This window comes from Protopterus annectens, chromosome 3.part0, assembly GCF_019279795.1.
Source record: "Protopterus annectens isolate FY-2018-M chromosome 3.part0, PAN1.0, whole genome shotgun sequence".
Taxonomy (NCBI): Eukaryota; Metazoa; Chordata; order Ceratodontiformes; family Protopteridae; genus Protopterus; species Protopterus annectens.
In genome coordinates, this window is record NC_056731.1 from 680,006,217 (window position 1) to 680,027,675 (window position 21,459).

Consider the following 21,459-nt stretch of genomic DNA (forward strand, 5'->3'; position numbering starts at 1 on the left):
CCATAGAAATAAATATGCTATTATGCACCATGCATTTGGTTAAGTCAGGTTATGCTTTAAATGCTTTGACTTATTAAGAAGGGCACTGCACTATGCTCTGGATAAGATTAGTAAGATGTTTGCTACATATACCATGTCACACAACATGATGTCAGATTGGCACCTATGTCTCTAATGGACACAGGTAACCTGTAAATGGTTCATTGTCCATGCCCATGCTTACACTTATCACGGGTATCAGAACTTGTCAGAGATTTGGGATGCATGGCTAGGCTTATAAAGGCCCTTGTGGTCATTAGCCTAGCAAACACCTATGAATCTATAAGGCAGGAAGACCACACTATGCCCATACAGTTTTATGCATGTCCAGGCCACAAATATCAAAACAACCTTTGGCCAGGGATAAGAATGATAGCTTTGTCCACAGAGATTGCAGACATGGTCAGCTCTTTGCCATCTACCCACAAATGCCAGTTAGCACAGGAAAAGTGGCAATGCACAGGTGGCACAGCCACAGAGATCATTCAGATGGAATCAGTATAGCAGCTGCAATGCTGAGAGCAGTGCAAACTATGATTTCTTCATACTGAGTAACTGACACTGTCACACAATGAACAAGTCAGGTTGGTTATACCACATTATTTACAGCTGTGACAGGCAAACTTACATGCAAACACACACACACACACACACACACACACACACACACACACACACACACACACACACACACACACACGCACACAAAACACAGAAAGTTTACAGACAGTACAGGCTATAGTAACTACTCTACCTTATTAATTACAGCTGCATGGCTAGCATGCCCAGTGGTTCTTGGAATTCATAAATTCCAATGCCCTGGATCAGCTAATCCATAGTCCCACCAAGGGCTCCAATATCCCAGACCTGGTCAATACCAACATGGGAAATCAATGCTCCACACCTATGGTCACCTCCTTGTTGATCAGGTCAGATCATAAGCTAATCACCCTTAACTTCCACATCGCACCCTTACCCCCCAGTAAGGAAACCTCCATAAAAAACTTCTACAAAGCCAACTTCATGCTACTCAAATCAGAAGTTACAAACTTCATGACACCCATGCAGATGGGAACTGAAAGTTTGACTGCTGCGTCCTACACTAAGGCACTGCACGAGCACATCCACTCATGCATGAATCATGCCATCCCAAATAGAACCAAGATGCTCTCCTCCAAAAAAGGAAGCCAATCTGGTGGTCCCCTGCCATAAACAAACTTTACAACAAAAGGAAGAAACTGTTGCAGGAAAGAGGAAAATCCAAGGATGCAAAAAACTCCCTTACCAGCCTCAGTAAGAAGCTGAGATCCCTCATAAAATCCTTCAAAGCTAGTTACGAAAATAAAATTGCCAAAGATTCCAAAGACAGCCATAAGGCATTCTATAGCTATGCCAAGAATCTAAATGGCAATGCTCAGATCTGCTCTGAGCTACAACAGAATGGCATTAAATATACTGATCCCAAGGATATTGCCAATATCCTGGCAGATTGATTCAGTGCCAACTTCGCCCCCCCCCTCTCACCTCCTAAATGGCCCATCTCAATACCAGAAGACTGCCAAATTCTGGTAATATCGGCCACACAGGTGAAAAACGCACACTCCAAAGCTAAGAATACAGCATCCATGGGACCAGATAATATCCTGGGCTGTGTTCTACATGAACTACAAAATGAACTGTCACCTCACCTAAGTGTCATGTTTAATCATACCCTCACCTCAGGCTTTGTGCCCACTCCACAAGGGGGGATCCACCTTGGATCCCGGGAACTACCGCTCCAGCAGTCTGATGAGCCTGATCTGTAAGGTCATGGAACATATTATCATGGAACTTATAAACAAAGACATTGGCAACCTTAAAACACTGGACGCCACCCAGTTTGGGTTCGTGAAGGGCCGATCTTGTCTCCCGAACCTTACTGACTTCTTCGAATCAGTCTCCAGAGCCGTGGACGAGGGTATGGCAGTCCACACAGCCTATCTGGACCTCAGCAAGGCCTTTGACACCATCCCCCACTCTGGAATCACAGAAAAACTTACTAAGCTGGGCATCAATCCCTATGTTACTCGATGGGTTGCCAACTGGCTTACTGACAGAACCCGCACTGTAAAAGTAGCTGACTCCAAATCCAGTTTCAGACAAGTGACAAGTGGAATACCTCAGGGTTCAGTCCTGGGACCTCTCCTGTATGGCATCTACTTCTCTGAAGTACAGGCCAGCACTAAGGGACTCTGGCTAACAAAGTTGGCAGATGACTGCAAACTGGGAGCCATTACTGAATCCCCAAATGATGTGGATACTCTACAAAAGGGCCTTACAAAAACAGATGCTTCATGCCAGAGCCATGGGCTCAAGCTCAATGCCAAGAAATGTACAGTTATCCCCTTTGGGCAAAAAACATGTACCCATGAATTGCCACATAGGTGCAGTACACTAAACACCGAAAGTGTGATAAGAGACTTAGGGACACAGGTGGACAGTGGTCTCACCTTCAATAACCACATCACCACAATAGTCAGGAAATCCTTCTATGTGGCACACCTCATCACTAAGGGCTTTTCATCCAGAAAAAAGGAGGTCATTGTCCCACTGTACTCATCCCTCATTAGACCCATTATAGAATACAATGCCCCATTTGGTATGTACCTCTCAAGACATCTGCAACAATTGGAAAGGCCGCAGAAATACCTCACTAAAAGAATCACAGGCCTAAAGCAGATGCTCTATGCTGACCGCCTTAAAAAACTCCAGCTTTACTCTGTCACATATCGTCTACTCCGAGGCGATTTCTGCTTAACATACAAGGCCAAGTCAAACCTAGAGCTTTTGGACATGCTACACTTAAAGAAATCCCAATCCCTCAGAGCCACACACTCCAGGGATCAAAACCTTGTAATCACAATAAACAAACATGCTGGAGGGATAGGTTCCTGACCCAGAGACTCCCCAGTCTCTGGAATAGACTGCCCATACATGTCAAGCAGAGTGCCTCTTTGGCCCTCTTCAAAAGGAACCTTGATGATTGGATGGGAGAAAGGAAATTCACCCCGGGGATCACGCCAGTCGCCCTGCTAGACAGGGGTCCAGGGAAGTAAATAGTGTGGGAAGAAATAGCCAGGGAATTGTTATGGCTAGGCTTGTATAGGCCCTAGGGCCGATAGCCTAGTACCAACCTATGAACCTATGAATCCAAAAATGAATGGCAGCTGATTTACAGCATAGTTTTGGCTGTACTGCATAACTTATAATTAGTGATACTTATCAGAACTGAATACTTCCAAGTTGTTAATGAGGCAGCTCTAAAAATAAGATACTCAAACAGGTAGCACACATAATAATCATTTTTCCATGTATGTGACCGATAACTCATAACTACTGATGACCTTGTGCAGTGCAATTGATTAATAATTCATATGTCTGTACTGATGGCAGCATATGGCATTCATATACATATATTGCAGTTAAGTGGGAGTTTACATGGGATTTAGAAAATGTGTAAGTGCTACGCAAATGCTATAGTCTATATTTACTCTTATTTTTGTAAAGCTTCAGAATAATAACTTACTGTCAGAAATGGCAGTTATGGTTGGCTTCATAAGCAGAGTCTCTTGCTGGATATTTGACCTGTTATCATCTACTGAAGATAATTTTTGGTGAGACAAAGCTGTATGCAGACAGCCATAACCAGTATGAAAGATGCAGCCATAGCTGGTGTGTGCTTTCCTACTGTGTGTATGTATTTCATGGCATCAGATCTTTAGTTATCAGTGCTCATATTCAAATACCTCCAATTATGGTACACATAGGTTCATAGGTTCATAGGTTCATAGGCTAGTACTAGGCTAACTGCCCTTGCGAGCCATTTTAAGCCTAGCCAGTTATCCCCTGTGAGATTCAAACCCTGTACCTTGTGTTTGTAAGGCAAACACCTTAACCATTAGGCCACCCTCCCAACCCCAGTCTGCCAGACTGTTTACATTATATTTGGCCATTTCTCACCCTTTAACTTTGTACTTTATATTCATGTTCATCTTGTCTTATATGGCATATATTTATAATATTATAGAGCGGTGGCTGCCAATTTTGTATAAGTGGCACATGGCCAACTATTCATCAAAACTAATTTAGGTACAGTTCCTTCACAGCATTCTTTGCTGTATGTGCACATGTTTAATGCATACCCAGTTATATGCATTGGCCCTTGAGCTGTCACCTCATGGTTTCTTATTCACTGCATGCTCTATTTGGATACAGACTGCTCTCTATAAAGTTCCTCCTTTTTGCATTACAAAGGCTGCCTCCATAATCCATGCACAAGTCCTCAACGATGTTATGCTTGTGTATTAAGTAGTGTGTGTGTGTGTGTGTGTGTGTGTGTGTGTGTGTGTGTGTGTGCCTAAATCCCTTCCTGTGATCGAAATCCACTATAATCCTCCATTTGAACACCCTCAAAAGGTCTGTTGGGCAGCATACAAAGATCACATTCCAGGGTTATAAATTCTTAATGAAAAGTAAAATATATTGTGACCACAGGGAGTAAAATTAGTAGCAGACATACTACCCAACATAGCAAAATGTTGGAGAAACTCTCATTCATCTGAGATTCCATAAGCATCATCAATCTTCTATCCAGATTAATTAATCCTATGCTCTGCTCTATAAAACAGTGGGCTAAATTACAATCTCTGGGTTTTTCCTTCCAATAGTCATCAATAGTCAAGGGAAAAAAACAGCTGTAAGCCATGCTTCAAAAATATTACATTTGGCATACAAGTCCTGGCATGCTGAAGTCAAAGGAAGCAGCATTTTCCTGGACAGATCCAGGAATAGGGAGAGTGATCCTTTGTTGACTAATACCAAGAAGAAAACTTGATACTACTTTTATTTATTAAACCTGTCTAACACCTAACTATGAGCCACATTTAGTAGATTTACAGATCACTTTAAACTGCAGCATATACCACACAGGACAAACTAAATCTCTAAAGGATAACAAGTGAGAAAAGGTCTAATATTGGCAAAACAATAATGGTCTAACTATACTTTATTAAGAAACTGATATTTAAAATATACATTTAATTATAAACTACCAATAAACACAGTTGTTGCTGTGATGATAGGGGGTACTGCCAGTTATGCCAGCAGAACTGGGGCAGTGGATGTGTAACATTTGCCAGCACAGCTAGCTGGGATTTAGTAAATAATTATATGTAATTTGTGTATCAACTGATTTGTTCAGATGGCTAAAAATGCATTTGTTAAGCTGCTTGTGTTAAATGGCCCAGTAGTTTAAATTTCTTACTATTTTTGAAGTTGTTGTTGCTGTTGGAAGTCATAAAACCATAAAAAAACACGTCCCTTCTTCCTACAGGAGCTAAAAAAAAAATTCTTATAGACATTGAATCTCTGGCTTCATTCAAAACTGTGAGATAACTTCTTTATGGTCTAGGCCCAGTAATTTGATTGTCTTACTATTTTTGAAGTTTGATATTAACCTCCTCTCTTCCAGTATCCTCTGTCAAAAGATATACATATAATTCAGTTACAGTAATACATGTACATTTATTTTCTTTCCAGCAGGGTACACTGTTGCTACATTTTAACACAAGCCACTTTGCAAATACATTTTAAACACGAGCATCTGTGCAAATCAGTTTGATACACAAATGACATATAATGCTTTACTAAATTCCAGCAGCTAGCTGTGCTGGCATATGTTACATACCCACTGCCCCAATTCTCCTGACCTAGCTAGCAGTACCTCCTATCGTCATAGTTGTTCAAAGGATAAACATTCTCACATGGCACACACACCACTTATGTGCACTCTCACAAATGTGCTCGTTAAAGTTGCTTGGCTTTAATGAGATAATTCTTCTCTCATACACTTTAATTGCTCAGCAGATCCTGTAATATAATGAATAAAAATCCTAATGCTACTGAAAACTGTAAATGAAAATTTTAATTCACAGACAGAGTATAGCAAGTGATATTTAAAGGACATGCCAATGGTTTGGGGATTGTATGTCTTCACAGATGTAATCCGTCCTATACAATAAACCCCTGAACTTTAGTACTTTGCAAACATGCAGCATTTATCTATGAATCCTAGTGAAAGTTTATAAAAGAAAAATAAACAAACAAGAGTGTTTACTTAGGAGTCATTGTAAAATACTGATTTGACTGTACAGTTTTAAAAAGATGAATATCTAAACCAGTGAGTCAAAAACAGAAAAAACACAAACACAAATCTTTTTTTCCAGTGGAGCAAACCGTCTCTGCAGCCCACATGTAGTTCCAATCCCATCCCCTTAAATTATATATACTGCCTCCAAGGTCACAACACAGTGGAGAAAAGGGGAAAATGCCCCAAAAAGCACATGGCCAGCTCAAATAAACCAACACATTGTAGTGAAATATACCACAACATAACAGTTTTCAAATACAACGCTTCAGCAGACATAACAGCAATGACTCATAAGATAGCCACAAACAAGGATCTCTTTCACATGTCTACTATTGCATGTTCAAGTTAGCAAGCATTAATTAATGGTAAAGTAAATTAACTATCCAGTCATACCTTTCAATGTTTTACTGCAAGAAATCTGGACAAAACCAAAAATGATGGGTGAGAAAGGCCAAAATCAGGGACAGAATTTAAATATTGCTCTTACAAACATAGAAAGTTGATAGAAAAACACACTTTGTATAGACTCATACGTCTGTCATTAACTTCAATGATTTACCAGAAAACCACACATTTGTATGAGGAGTAGGCCAAAAATATAAGGAAAAAACATGGACAACTGAGAGGCATGCATCCAGTCCTAGATGCTGGATACTTGAATGCTAAAATATGCAACTTGAATAAAGGCTACAAGTAATCTGTGTCTTTCGGCTTTTCCTGGTTAGGGGTCGCCACAGCGGAACTCCGGTCTGCTAATGATTGGTAGTTGATTTTTACGTACCGAGTTACCAGCTCTGATGCCCTACCTTCAACGAAGGTATGCCCATTCATGCATGTCTCCATGCAGAAGACGCTCTAGCTGAGAATCAAACCGGACAGCGTCTTACTGTGAGGCGACAATGCTACCACAGCACCACCACAAAGTTTAATAAAGGATGATCCATTGCCCTCGCAGACCCTATCATCAATGCAAACACACACTAAATTTGCACTGTCTACATTTCAGGAATATTGATTTTTTTTTATTTCTGCCAGATTAGTGAAGCAGTTATCTTGACAACAAGATGTACTTTCAACAATATGTTATGACGTTCAACAGTGAAAATGAACCACTTCAGCTACCTCCATGTTGTATAGTGATGGTAACATGACTTTGCCCAATACAATTTGATTTGAGTCACTGGCACTGGACAAGCCAACCAGGGAAGAATGAACGAAAATGGTAGAGTTCAGTTTACCCATCCTGGGGAAGTTGAGGAGTTAATACAAGTCTCAAAATAGCAACACCGCCTGAGTAGGAGGAGAAGAACTATGTTTCAAAGCAAAATGCATAATTACAACCCCCAGTCCAGGGGTGGGGTTGTGGGATGATTATTTGGAAGAAATGGTAAACCAAAGTGAGCCAGAAAGTGGAGCAGCAATTTCATGGAGTAATATCATGGAAAAAATAGAAGAAGAAAAAGGAGAAAAAGAGATTGTGCCAGAAAAAGTTCAAGAGACAAAAACTTATGCACAAACTATTGGAAAGGGAACAAAGAAGAAAGAAGAAATACAAGAAACAAAAAAGAAGTATACAGTACATGTAAGCAGTAAAAAAGAAGAATGTTTGGACTGGTATGAGGTTTGGGAATCTGTCATAGCACCTCTGGGTGTCAAAGCAAAAGAGGTAAAAGCATTTATTTGAATTAATAAAGAGACTTTTTGTGACTTGATATTTGAGAATTGGCAGGCCATGGAAATTTTTTGGGTGCATATAAACAAAAAATAAAAATATTTATCCATGGTCAGAATATGTGGTGAAAGCTTTTTACAGACAAACAAAAAAAGAATAATGATCCAGTTTAGAACTGAAGTTGAAGCAAAAGAACTGAAATGACATTTGTTAACTATTTGTAAAGAAGTAATGGACACTGCAAAAATATATGATGAAAGAGTACTATGGACTGGGGGATTAATACTGAAAAAAATAAAATGATAATGTTATGCCTGCACCTAATATTATTAATGTTCATGGTACTAGGGGTTTTGTGAAATACAGGGGTCAACCAAAGACTTGTTATTTTTGTGGAACAAATGATCATGTAATCAATGAATGTGATAGAAAATAAGTTATCTATGTGGTAAAACAGGGCATAATGCAAAAATTGTGGCAATATTGGTCATTCGTGGCTAGAATGTGAAATGAATGTGCAATAAAATTAAAATCAAAATGAAGGAAAAATAGAAGAATGTGTTATTACAAGAAAATGTACAAAAAGATGTGACTGATAAAGAGGTTATACACGAAGTTAAAGAAAATAACAAGGAAAAAGAAACATAGGAGACAAGCAAGGAAGAAGCTGACTGGTACACAGTAAGAAATAAAAAGAACATGGGGTAAATTCTTGGCTAGGCTTGTAAAGGCCTCAGGGCCAATAGCCTAGTAACTTCCTATGATCCTGTGATGCACATATTCACAGAATAATTAAGGGAGCAGAAAGATGGAACAGAACTACAGTCATCCCTTTTCTACCTGTGTTCATATATTAGTGTTGAACTAACAAACACACAACATTATGGCATTAACAGACGCACAGCATTGTGGCACTAACAGATACACAATGTTGTGACACTAACAGACACACAACACTGTGACTAACATCCACACAACACTGTGACTCTAACACACACAACATTGTGCACTAATAGACACACAGTATTGTGCATTAACAGACACACAACCCTGCGGCACTGACAGACACAAAGTGTCATACAATAACAGACACACAGCATTTTGGCACTAAAAGACATACATCACTTTGCACTAACAGGCATACAGGGTTGCGGCAGTAACAGACACACAGCATTGTGCATGAACAAACACAATATTGTACCACTAACAGATATACATTGTTGTGGCACGAACAGGCGCACAGTGTTGTAGCACTAACAGACACATAGTGTTGTGTACTAATAGACACATAACAATGTCCTTGTCTATGGAACATGCTCCCCATCCATGTGAAGCAGATTTCCTCCCAAACCCAATTCAAGTGCAACTTGGACAACTGGATGAGAAACAGGAAATTCATCCCTGGCAACCTGTAAATAGCTCATCTCCAGGCCACTGCTTATAGAATGTTTAATCTCCCAAGCCCCTGCTTACACTTATCAACGGTATCAGAACTTATCAGACATTTGGTATGCATGCCTAGGCTTAAAAAGGCCCTTGTGCTCATTAGCCCAGTAAACACCTATAAACCTATGAACAGCTACTTAGGGGCTAAAAACCTACACATAGTGCATGCATTCCCACTAAGCATCATGGGTATGTGGAACTGCTCATTCACAGCAGCTCTGTGAAGTCAAGCTCTGCATCAGTTCTGCTGGCCAGCACAAGCTGACATCCACTATCCTCGGCTTCTACATATTATTGCAGGGGCAGGGATGAACAACTGAGCCTGGTGGGACATGGTTTAATGATCATATGAAGAATGGATCCAAAATAGGATATAAAATGACATCTTTATTCTTACAGTGGAAAATTCAATCCGCAAAAGAAAGTCACTAGTGCATCATCAGAAAACTCCAAAACAGCCACAACACTACATAACTGTTTTCTCATCTATGAAACAGCTGCTAAGATAATCCTTTTAACAAACCCGTATGGGCTCTTAAATCAACCGGGCACATATATTTAGCTTCATTTTTGTTTGGGTTCATATTTTTTTTCTTTTCTGAGGAATTTAAGTGGCTTTTTTATTCTGGCAAATATGGCAGAATCTATTTTCAACAAATTTACATTCACAAAAAACACACCAAAAATAATCTATGTTAAGTCACACTGCAGATGAACTGAAATAGGAATATGGATCAGTATCATTCTACAAAAGCATTCAAACAAACAGTATAACCACAGTATCCCTGAAACCAATCTTTTTTTTTTTTTTTTTTACTATCCATGCATGTTTTATCCTTGACACCAACTCATTAATGTTCACTCCCTATTTACACTTTCTACTAGTACTGCCATTTCTGTCACCATGGCCACCACCACTGCCACTGCAGTAGCAATATTTGGCATGTCACCTGGCCTTCTTCCTTCAAGCTGTTCCCCATAATGAGCATCTATGTGGAGAGTGTGGCTGCAAAGCCCCCTTAGCTCCATCAGGGGGCAGTGCAGCCCCAATAACTCTATCTTCCTTCACCAGGAGGAAAATATAGCTTACTAAGTGCTTCACCTCATCATCCCTAGCTGACTGTCTGATGACAGGGATGCTAAATATACCATCACTCTTAGGGGACTTTTAATAATAAAACTGAGTCTAACAAGCACATAAGGGAAATCATTCTGGAATGGTCTCTAAAGTATACAGACTGACAAAAATGGACCACAGACAACAGCAACCTTCACACATTTGTTAGTAATGCAGGTGCTTACAGCCTGTGGCACGTGGTTTTCATCTTCAGGCACTAAAATCACAATGTTGTGATTCAAAAATCACACTTACCAGTCATTCTGTTTCACATTCTATAAAATTTTATATCAAATGTTCGTGTGAGCTAATGATCAGAAAATGGCTAATTCCTTTATCTTGCAGCAATGTTATTGAGGATATCGGGAGGGTCCTCCCACTACAGTGAGTGGGTTTATCATTCAAGTAATTTTTACAAGTCTGGTAGAGCGTATTAAGTTATCTAATTGGGATAGCATATAAAATTCACTGTTATTCATAGGATCATAGGAAGTTGAGGCCCTTACAAGCCTAGTCAAGAATATAGCCCCTGTTTCAACAAGTCAGCATCTTATGCCACTGTCCAGCAGAGTCACAGGTGGAATCCCAGGGGTGTATTTTCTGTTCCCCATCCAGATATCCAGGTTTTGCTTAAAAAGGTTTAATGAGGTACTCTGCTTTACATGGACAGGGAGTCTATTCCACAAAAGGGAGAGTCTCTGGGACACAAATCTATCCGGCCAACGAGTCATATTAATGTCACAGACCAGGTTGAGGTCACGCATGTGGGTTACTTGAGTGGAGCTTGACTTGTGGATATGCAGCAGTCCCATCAGGGTGGGGTCTGAGATTGCTTTGTATGCCAGACACAGGTCACCTCTGAGGGGTCTGTAGGAGAATGAGAAGAGGGACAGGGCTTTTAGCCTATCTGTGTAGGGTAGATGTTTGAGGCCCTGGAGTCTCCGGGTGAGGAACCTCTGTGGTATTTCCAGCTGTTGCATGCGCTTTGTGAAGTACATGCCGAAAGGGGCATTGTACTCAATAATGGGTCTTATAAGGGAAGAATACAGGGATGTTATGACCACCTTGTCCGTAGATGAGATACCTTTACTAATGAGGTGGGCCACGTAGGAAGCTTTCAGTACAATGGAGGCAATATGGTGGTTAAAAGTCAGACTGTTATCAACCTGGGTGTCCAAGTTCCTCATGACTGATTGAGTGCTTAGTACCTTATTATCAATGTGATAATTTGTGGGGACATCACTCTCCCCAAAAGGGATGATGATGCATTTTTTGGCATTCAGTTTGAAGCCATGTTTCTGGCACCAGTCATTTGTTTGGGTGAGGTCCTCTTGGCGGATGTCCATATCACTAGGGGAATTGATGACAGCACCCAGCTTGCAGTCATCTGCAGACTTGGTGAGCCATAGCCCACTAGATTAGGCCTGCACCTCTGAAAAGTATATCCCAAACAGCAGAGGCCCCAAGACCGATCCCTGGGGTACACCACTTGTTGCGAATCTAGTACTTGAGGTGGCTTCCCCTATTTTGACTAGGTGGATTCTATCAGTGAGCCAGTTTCCTACCAATCTGGTAGCATATGGAGTGATGCCTAGTTGAGAGAGTTTATCTATTATACCTGAGTGGGAAACAGTGTCAAAGGCTTTGGCCAGGTCAAGGTAGGTGGTGTGCACCGTCTTCCCCCTTGTTTATGGCCTTAGTGACTTTCTAAGGAACCTCTGCACTAGTTAGCATTAAGGTGGCATGATCATTTTCTCACTAGCTTGTGGGGAGTTTAGTATGAAAAAGCCTCAAAGGTAAAGATATGCAGTTCAAAAACACAAACGATCTGCAATAAAACTCTGTACACTGCAAAGATCTGGGGTTGAGCTTCCATATTATGCTATTCTCTTCAGTCTTCAGATCATGCTGTGGTACTAGGTACATAAAAACACTGCTGCATCTGAAATGAGAGGACAACTGAAGCTATTGCTGTTGTATCAACTGATATTATCAGTTCAGAAGTAAATAGAGTAAACAGACATATTACCACTGAGACAAACTGACATTATATGCATTTGTACATATATTTCTATTCTTAGATGGATGCTCAGCAGCTCTGATATTAAATAATATACACACATTAATATTTCAAAAGCACTTAGATCACATTCAGACTCCTCAAGTGGTAGAAAAATGGCTTTAAAATATTTTCTAAGTGTTTTTTGAGATTCATGGCATGGTGCCAAACTAATTTCAAAGTTGTGTATCTTTTCCAGCTGGAAAATGAAAGAAGTGCTGAAACCCTGTTTTGTTTTAGTAGTATCTGACCCAGTGAATATGCTCTGTTACACAGCAGTAAGACAGCACCCCCCCCCCCCCACTAAAGTGTATTCCAGTTCATTCTGAACTTCAGATATATTAGGGTGATCAGTAAACACTGCTGCAGCTATCAAAACCAAAAATAATACACCATGTTTTGTTTTGCTAGGCAGCAAATACAATATTTTCTACAAAAAGAAACAAAGAGAATCCCCTTCAGTCCTGGCTACTATTAAAAAACTATCCCTCCATTGCTTCGGTATGCCTTAAACATTATCTACAGACAGCCATACTGTAGCACAGCATGCATGTTTTCTGTTTACTTTTGATTTAGCACAATATGTAACTATTTGCAAGTGCTGAGCATTGCAGTAAAACTGACAAGGAGTTGCACAATCAAAACACAATGCAAATTTCTTCTGAAATTCAGAGTTGTTACTTATAAACTTTTTGTCGAACTTTCTGCTCTGTTATCCCTGTTGACTTTCAGTCTTCTTGTCTTTGTAATCAGTAGCATGGCTGTCACCTGGGTAGCCATCGGGGGCTTTTACCCTTAAATCTTACCCAGTTTCCCCTTGTGCATACCCAATTAGCACACAAATCAGAGGGTGTGCAATGGGTCAAGTTTCAAGAGGGCATTTGTTTATCTGGTAAGATAACATAACAAGCAGCACCAGCCCCTCCCTTTTGAAACAGATGCCCCTCATGTTACCTCTGTTCTCCACTGAGGATGCTTCTTTCGATGCATGCTCCAGAGACACAAGACTGTTTTTTTCCTCTCTCCCCCTCTCTTTCTCCATCCCTCTTTCAAATACCCATCAGTCCTCTTGCTCACTTACCATCTCTTCCAATGTTTGGTCTGCTACAGGTCCCTGGGTCAGTTGGGCAGTAGTCACATTTAGTCAGAGTTCCAGAACTCTATCCCACACAGATTACACTTTTATAAATATTTTCATATTCATTTCCATTTTTTTCACGTATAAATATAGAATCTTACAAAACAAGTACAATGTAAATGAATGTAAATGATCAGATAATGCTTTTAAACACTCATAATAAAAAATTATCATATTAACACAAACAAAAATTAGTAACACTGACAGCAGTTAACAAGAAAGTGGATTATTTTTGTAGTGAAGCGCTAGTAACACACCATGGATGGGGATTCTGTTCCAGAGTAGCTGTATACTTTTCGAGATATCCTTGTCTCTCCAAACTGTTCTCTTGATATTGCTGATGTACAGTAAATCCAGTACATGGTCAGGGTCTGCCTTGTATGCCAGGCACAGGTCATCTCTTAGCAGTCTGTAGAATAGTGACAGGGCTTTGAGTCAGTCCATGTACGACATGTTCTTTAGGCACCATATCTTTTAGTGAGGTATCACTGTGGGCATTCCAGTTGTTCAATGCGTCTGGGCAGATGCATGCCATAGAGGGCATTATATTAAATGACTAGCCTAATGACGGCTGAGTAATGGGAGACAATGACTTGCTAGATCTACACACAATCCTTTTGTTTATAAGATGTGCAATACAGAAAGACTTTCTTACAGCAGTGGACATATGTTGGTCAAAAGTTAGGTTACTGTTCACATAAATTCCCAAATCCCAAATAAATGGATCAGCCCTTAGGGTGTATATTGTTAATGTGGTAATTCCCTTGGACAGATGACTTCCCAAAGGATACAACAATGCATTTTTGGCATTTAATTTATGACCATGACTTTGGCATCAGTCATTTGTTTAGGTCAAACCTTCCTACAGGATGTCTAAGTCATTTAGGGATTCTGTGACTGCTCCTAGCTTGCAGTCATCTGCAAACTTAATCAGGCAGAGCCCTTTGCTATCGGCTTTTACTTCAGAAAACTAGATGCCAAGCAGGAGAGGTCCCGGCAAAGACCTCTGGAGGACTCTACTGGTGACTGATCTCTTTGTTGAGGTAACATTCCCTGTTTTGATTTCCTGCATCCTATCTGTGAGACAGCTTGCAATTCAGCAGGTGATGCATGGGTTTATTCCCAGTTTATTTAGCTTTTCTACTATGCCCTAAGCAGGGAATTGTGTTATAACTGTTGTCCAGGTTGAGGTATGTGGTTTGTGCCATTTTCCCTTCATCCATTGCTTTGGTGACCCTTTGAAAAAAAAATCCACAAGGTTGAGTAAGCATGTTTGGAGGTTCCCTATGTTCTGATTGATTAGTTCCATGATAAATGTTTCCATGACATTGTGTATGAGGCTGGTCAGACTTATGGCTCCATAACTGCCTGGGTCTGTGAAAGATCCTACCTTATGCAGGGGAATTACTGTAAATGTTCTCCATTCACTTGGTACAAAACCTGTATGGAAGCTGAGATTGAACAATGTTGTTAGGAATGTGGCTGAATCATGCTTCATGCTATCAAAAATGCATCCAAGGACACTGTCTGGACCAATCAATGTAGCATTTTCAGCTTTTGATAAGTACCTTTAAAACTTGGTCTTATGTGTTAGCTGAAGGCGAGTCAGTTTCAGGTATATCTTGAGGGACAGATGGAGGGGAGAGACGGGTAAAGTTAGAGCTAAATTTATCTGCCAGTAGGTTTGCTGTATCTTCACTCTCAGTGTAGGTAACATTGTTCACAATCAGCTCAGTACTCTGATGCATTGTGCTTTGGAGATTATGAACAGAACTAAAAAACGCCTCATGATTATCTTTGGCATGAGATCTACTTTATCCTCAAACTTGGCTTTGGTGAATTTTATTAAGCTTCTGAGTTGTTTGTTTATTTCAGTGACAAGGGCTCTAATATTCTGGGTATTACTCTTACTACTTTTGGTCAGATCTGTTTTCCTTTTATTATAAAGCTTGTTGATATTATAGTTCCACCACGTGGATTTGTTTCTGGGGTTTACCCTGCGCGTGTTCCTATGGGTACAAGTATTTATTCCATTCATATGAAGGGGGTTAATTTTTGTTATGCATGGTATGGCACTTCCACTATGAGTTAAATGTAAACTACATGCAACCTGCAATGGTATATTGTCATAAGAGCTGCTGTTTAGCAATGACACTGCAGGCTTGTCACAGATTATTTGATTTTCTCGACTTTACTAAACACATATGCATTCCAAGTCTAGATAATTTCAGTAAATCTGTGGAGATAAATTTTGGATAGCTGTGGTACATACAACTATATGGATAATTTCTGTGTACAACCTGATCAGGAAGGCAATGGTATAATACAATGAACAACAACAGATTCCTACAATTGATAAGAAAGCAAAATTTGAAACAGAATCTACTTTTAAATGTGGAAAATAGTATGTTTTTAATATGTTTGTAGTTGGCTCATAATTTAATTTTGTCAATCAGTGGCAATGAATGAAACTCAACTTTCTTGAAGAAAATCATCATCACCATCGTCAGCTCCCTTTTTCCTATTTTTCTACATGGGGTCGGGGTATTGTGTTAACTTTCGTCAACTTTCTCGATTCAGTGCCACACTCCTGCCTTCTTCAACACTCATGCCTAACTATCGCAAATCTTCTTTCTCACAATCCATCCACCTCTTTGCTGGACATCCTTGTTTCCTCTTACCTACTTCCCGTCTGTCCCAAATCTTCCTCCCTGGATTGTCTTCTCCTTTTTTGCATGTGTCCAAAACACCGTAATCTGTTTTCTTAGATCTTTTCTGCAATTGAAGCTAATTTGGCTTCTGCTCTTATGTCCTCATTTCTTCGCCTGTCCCACAGTGTGCACCCTACCACCCTTCTCATACACTTCATTTCGATCACCTCTAGCTTCTTCAATTGCTCTGCTTTACTGCCCACGTTTCTGTACCATACAGTAGTACTGGTCACACCACTGTCTTGTACACCTTACTTTTCAGCTTCTTTGGCATTCTTGTGTCACAGATTACACCTGACACTCTATGCCAGTTGGCTGCAGCCACTCTGATTCTAGCTTTGACCTCTTCATTCAGACTTCCCTTCTCCTCAACCAACCCTCCCAGATACTTGAAGCTGTTTCCCTGTTCCACTATCTTCCCCTCTATCGCTATTCTCAGCCTCTTCTGATTTCCCCAATTTGCAGACATTACCACTGTCTTATCTGTGCTTAGATTCATCCAATGTGCCTTCAGTTTTGCATTCCATTCTCCTATCCTTTGCTGAAGTTTTAGCTCAGAGTCTGCCTGTTATGCCACATAGTCTGCATACAGCAACTTTGCTGATCTGTCCTCTCCAACCTGTTTGCTAATGTAGTCCATCACCAGTATGAACAGCAGTAGGCTCAGAGCCGAACCCTGGTGTACACCCACTCCCACTGTGAACCCCTCTCTGAGGCCGAACACTGTTCGTACTTGAGTCATTGGGTTCTTGTACATAACCTGCACTAATTCTACCAATGTTTCTGGGACTTCAAACCACCGCAGTACTGCCCAGATCATCTTTCTTGGGACCCTGTCATAGGCTTTCTCCAAGTCTAGGAATGCCGAGTTAGACTCTCTCCTCATCTCTAGCTTCTTCTCAAGTATCTGTCTCACTGCAAACATCGGGTCAGTTGTGCTGCATCCTGATCTGAATCCAAACTGCTCATCTCCCATCTTACATTCGACTGCTCTGCGTATCCGTTTATCAATCACTCTCTCCAGAACTTTCATGCAATGTGATAGGAGTTTGATGCCTCTGTATTGCCCAGAGTTGTGGATGCCCCCTTTGTTCTTGTGCACTGGTACGGTTATGCTTATTCTCTAGTCATCTGGGATATGCCTTTCTTTCCATACTGCTATTAGTACCCTCAGGAACCATGTCTCCCTTATCTCACCCAGCATCTTTTTCATATCTGCTCTGACCTCATCTGAGCCTGCTGCTTTCCTGACTTCATTTTCCTTAGTGCTGTTCTTATTTTCTTCTAGGGTGGGCTCCTCTCAAACTGTTTCTGGGGCAGTACAGCTTCTGTGGGGTTTTCTTCATTCAGAAGCTGCTGGAAATACTCCTTCCATTTGCTTTGATGTCCGGGTGAGCAGGTTGTTGCTGGTATCCCGTACGAAGGGTTCTGATTATCTTCTTTATCTTTCTGTCTTTGTCTTGAAACCTGATATAGTTTCTTTGTGCCACTTATCGAGTCACTTTCTAGAAGTTAGTAGAGTGCTTCTGATGCCCTATTCTTTGCTATTGCAGCCCCTTTCTTAGCTTCTTTGTTAGCTAACCAGTAATCCTTCCTAGCTTGGTCAATTTTTTTCTATCTCCTACTTCTTGCATTCCTTCTTTCTTTTGATGACTTCCTGGACTTCTGCATTCCCCCACCAGCTTTCCTTATGCACCTTATTTCCGTACCTGGCTTAGCCACATATATCTTTTCTGTAGTCCTAACACATGCTGTTTTTAGGCGCTGCCATTCTTGTTCAATTCCACCCATTTCCTCCTCTTCTTGTGGTGCTAGAGCCCTGAGTAATTCCTTGAACTGTTGAACTTTTCAGTCAATTTCCAGGTCTTCAGCCTGGCTTCTGTTGACCTTACAGCCTTTTCTGACCACTACTTGTAATTTCCAGGTCTTCAGCCTGGCTTCTGTTGACCTTAGAGCCTTTTCTGACCACTGCTTGCAGCTGACTGTGGCAACAAGTGGTTTATGCTGTGGGCCAACTATTTCACTGGGGATGACTCTGCAATCATGGATTCTACCCCTGCACCTTTTCCTTACTAGAAGGAAGTCTACCTGAGTTGCATGTTGGCTACTCTTGTATGTGATCTTGTGAATGTCTTTCTTTCTGAACCATGTGTTGGCTACTATCAAGCCATTTGCCAAACAGAAGTCTAGAATGGCTTCTCCTTCTTGATTCCTGTTATCCCACCCATGTGGATCCAGGCAGTCCTCATATCCTGTTCTGTCTGTCCAGTTATGTGCATCCAAGTCACCCATTACCAACACCAATTCATGTTGTCCTGCTTTATCTAGTAGATCCTGCAACTGCTGTCTAAATGCACTCTTTTCTTCACTATCACAACCCTGCTGTGGGGTATAGGCTGAGATTATGAATACTGCCCTATCATTACACTGGAGTCTGATTACCATGAGTCTGTCATTAATTCTGTTGATATCTCTCACTGCCTTCTGAAGCCTCACTCTCACCACAATTCCTACACCATTTCTAGCCTGTCCCCCTCCTAAGTAGTACAGTCTGGATCCCAAGCCAAGTGGCTTTGCTGCACTGCCCTTCCATCTCATCTCTTTGATACATAGCATGTCCAGCCTCCTCCATATCATCATGTCATCCACTTCCAAGCTGCATGCTGTCAGTTTGCCTACATTAAGTGTAGCAATTCTAAGTTCATGTTTGGCAGGTTGGTTGGTTTTATGTCCAGCTTTCGCTCAACAGAACTATCCCAGGTAACCCAGGCTGGGCAAGTAGACACCAGCCAGCCAGTAGCTTATTGACCCAGAGCTGTTGTTTTATAGTGGGCACACACTGGCGAATAGGGGCACATATACCCCTCCCACCATTAGCAAGGGTCCTTGGCATAGGTCAGAGTAGGCCAAGTCCTCAACCCACTTATCTCCAGTAACTACCCATGTCCATTTTGGAGACATTAGTCAACATGACTGAATCACCTAGAGCTATATTTTACACCGTTGAGTGGATAGTCCTGCCATGGTGTGCAGTCTGTGAACCATGTTCTCCTATCTTGAAGGTACTGCACACCACACTAGATGCCCAAAGCAGTTCGTCTGTACAACTTTTCCCCTATATGGCACCATGTAGAGTCTGTGCTGCCCACAGCTCCATCCATTGGCGAGTTTGAGATGGAAACACTAAGGGTGTTTTTCAGATGTGGGAGAAACCCCACGGGGGCACAGGAAGAACATGCAAACTCCAAACAGGCATTGGTCATAGGTCAGAATCGAACCATGTACCTTGTGCATGGGAGGTGAAGACCTTAACCTTAAGACTAGAAAATCAACTGCAATAAAATGCAGTTGTTGTTGTTGTTGTCTTTCGGCTTTTTCCGGTTAGGGGTCGCCACAGCGGAACTCCGGTCCACTAATGATTGGCAGTAGATTTTCACGAACGCCAATGTGCCAGCTCAACGTTCAACCTTCAACAAAGGCACGCCCATTTACGCATGTCTTTCGAACGCACACCTAACCACGGGGAGGACATGCAGACTTCACATAGAAGGCACTCCCCGCACTCCAGCCGAGAATCGAACGGGAGAACCTCTTGCTGTGAGGCAACAATGCCACCACTGCACCACAGCAGAAGTAGAACTGCAATAAAATGCAGTATTTGGTTAAAATGTGTATAAGTCAACATGCTGCTCTAATAAAATAAAAGTTGGGATTAATAGACGGGAGATGCATGCTTGCTCACTGCTAATATTCTGGAGTTTGCTGCATGTGTCAACTAACAGCTAAGGAGACATGCATTGAGCTCTGTCTTTGAATCCCATCACCCACTGGATAACTGCTAATAAAAAATGAACAATGTGCTATTTGTTTATAAATCCCATGTAAACTGATGTCCACAGTAGTAGCAGAAAGCTTTGTTACCCCATCATATAAAACTCCATGTCACACATTTGAGCCAATAACAAGGGTCACATTGCTGAATCAATAAGAAGGGTCAAGTTGTTTTGCTTTTCATTAGAAATCTCTGGTAAACTTTGGAATCTAACCTTTTTAGAAAATAACATATTACAGTGGTTCACAACACACCTCTCAACCTCTAAGTGCAAGAAATCTGGACAAAGCCAAAATAATGGTGAGACAAAGGCCCAAAAATAGGAACAATTTTTAAATATGGCTCTTATAAACTTAGAAAGTTGATATACTAAAAGGTTTTGCATTAACATGCATTTTCTGTATGATATGAAGTCTGAAACCTCAAATGTCTCATTATTTAGTGACATCAATCCTCAATGATTTGCCAGAAAACTACAAATTTTATGAGGGACAGAACAAAAATAAGAGGCAAAAATCTGGACAGTTGAGTTGTATGGTTCATAAGAAGTAAGGTATTTTCACCTTTCTTTGAAGTTAAAAACTACAGTGACAGGAAGCATTCCATATGCTGCCTATATGAACAGAAAGTCAGTGGAACTTATTCATGTATAATTTACTTTCACTTACCAAACCACTGCATGTTGAAAGTGCTACAGCTGAAAGCCTTCTAGATCGAACAGATCCTTGGTAAAAGCAACTGCTGAATGGATCGTAAGCTTCTACTGATTTAGTGCCATTTTTTCCCAGTGTCTGTACTGTAAATCCAGGTGCAAGGAAATCATCAGAATTCTTTAGATCCAAGAAAAAGTCCTGACCAAATCCATGCAGTTTGAAATGAACAGCTTCAAGTCCTGCATTTTCAAGGGATCGCTTCCTTAAGTGACTGTGGTTAACAGTGTGTGGGATATGATTGCCATGATGATCAACTGCATAAGGAGTTACAATTTCATATTCTGTTAAAAAAAAAAATCATTAGTACTTGGTATTTAAAAATAAAATATAGCATTTTGCAAAATGCATTTTAGTCTGTAAAAGAGAAGTCTAGATAAAAAATGAAAATCACAAATTTGCAAACTAGCATACAGTTTTGCAAATGGGCGTAGTTAGTAACAGGTACAATACATAATTTAGCTTACATAAACAGGAAGATCATCATTAAAATGAGCCCCTCATCCTTTATTTTAACAAGCAGCCAAGACAATGCTCTAGAAAGGAAC

The 21,459-nt window shown here is 40.7% G+C and overlaps 1 protein-coding gene across 1 annotated transcript in view; it reads right to left on the reverse strand.

The window, feature by feature from the left end:
* ADAMTS16 (ADAM metallopeptidase with thrombospondin type 1 motif 16) overlaps positions 1 to 21,459 on the reverse strand; it is a 1,625,291-nt gene that overhangs the window by 1,559,982 nt on the left and 43,850 nt on the right. The window contains exon 3 of the mRNA XM_044065078.1: positions 20,870 to 21,195. Coding sequence (XP_043921013.1) covers positions 20,870 to 21,195 — 326 coding nt within the window. The remainder of the gene's footprint in view (positions 1 to 20,869; positions 21,196 to 21,459) is intronic.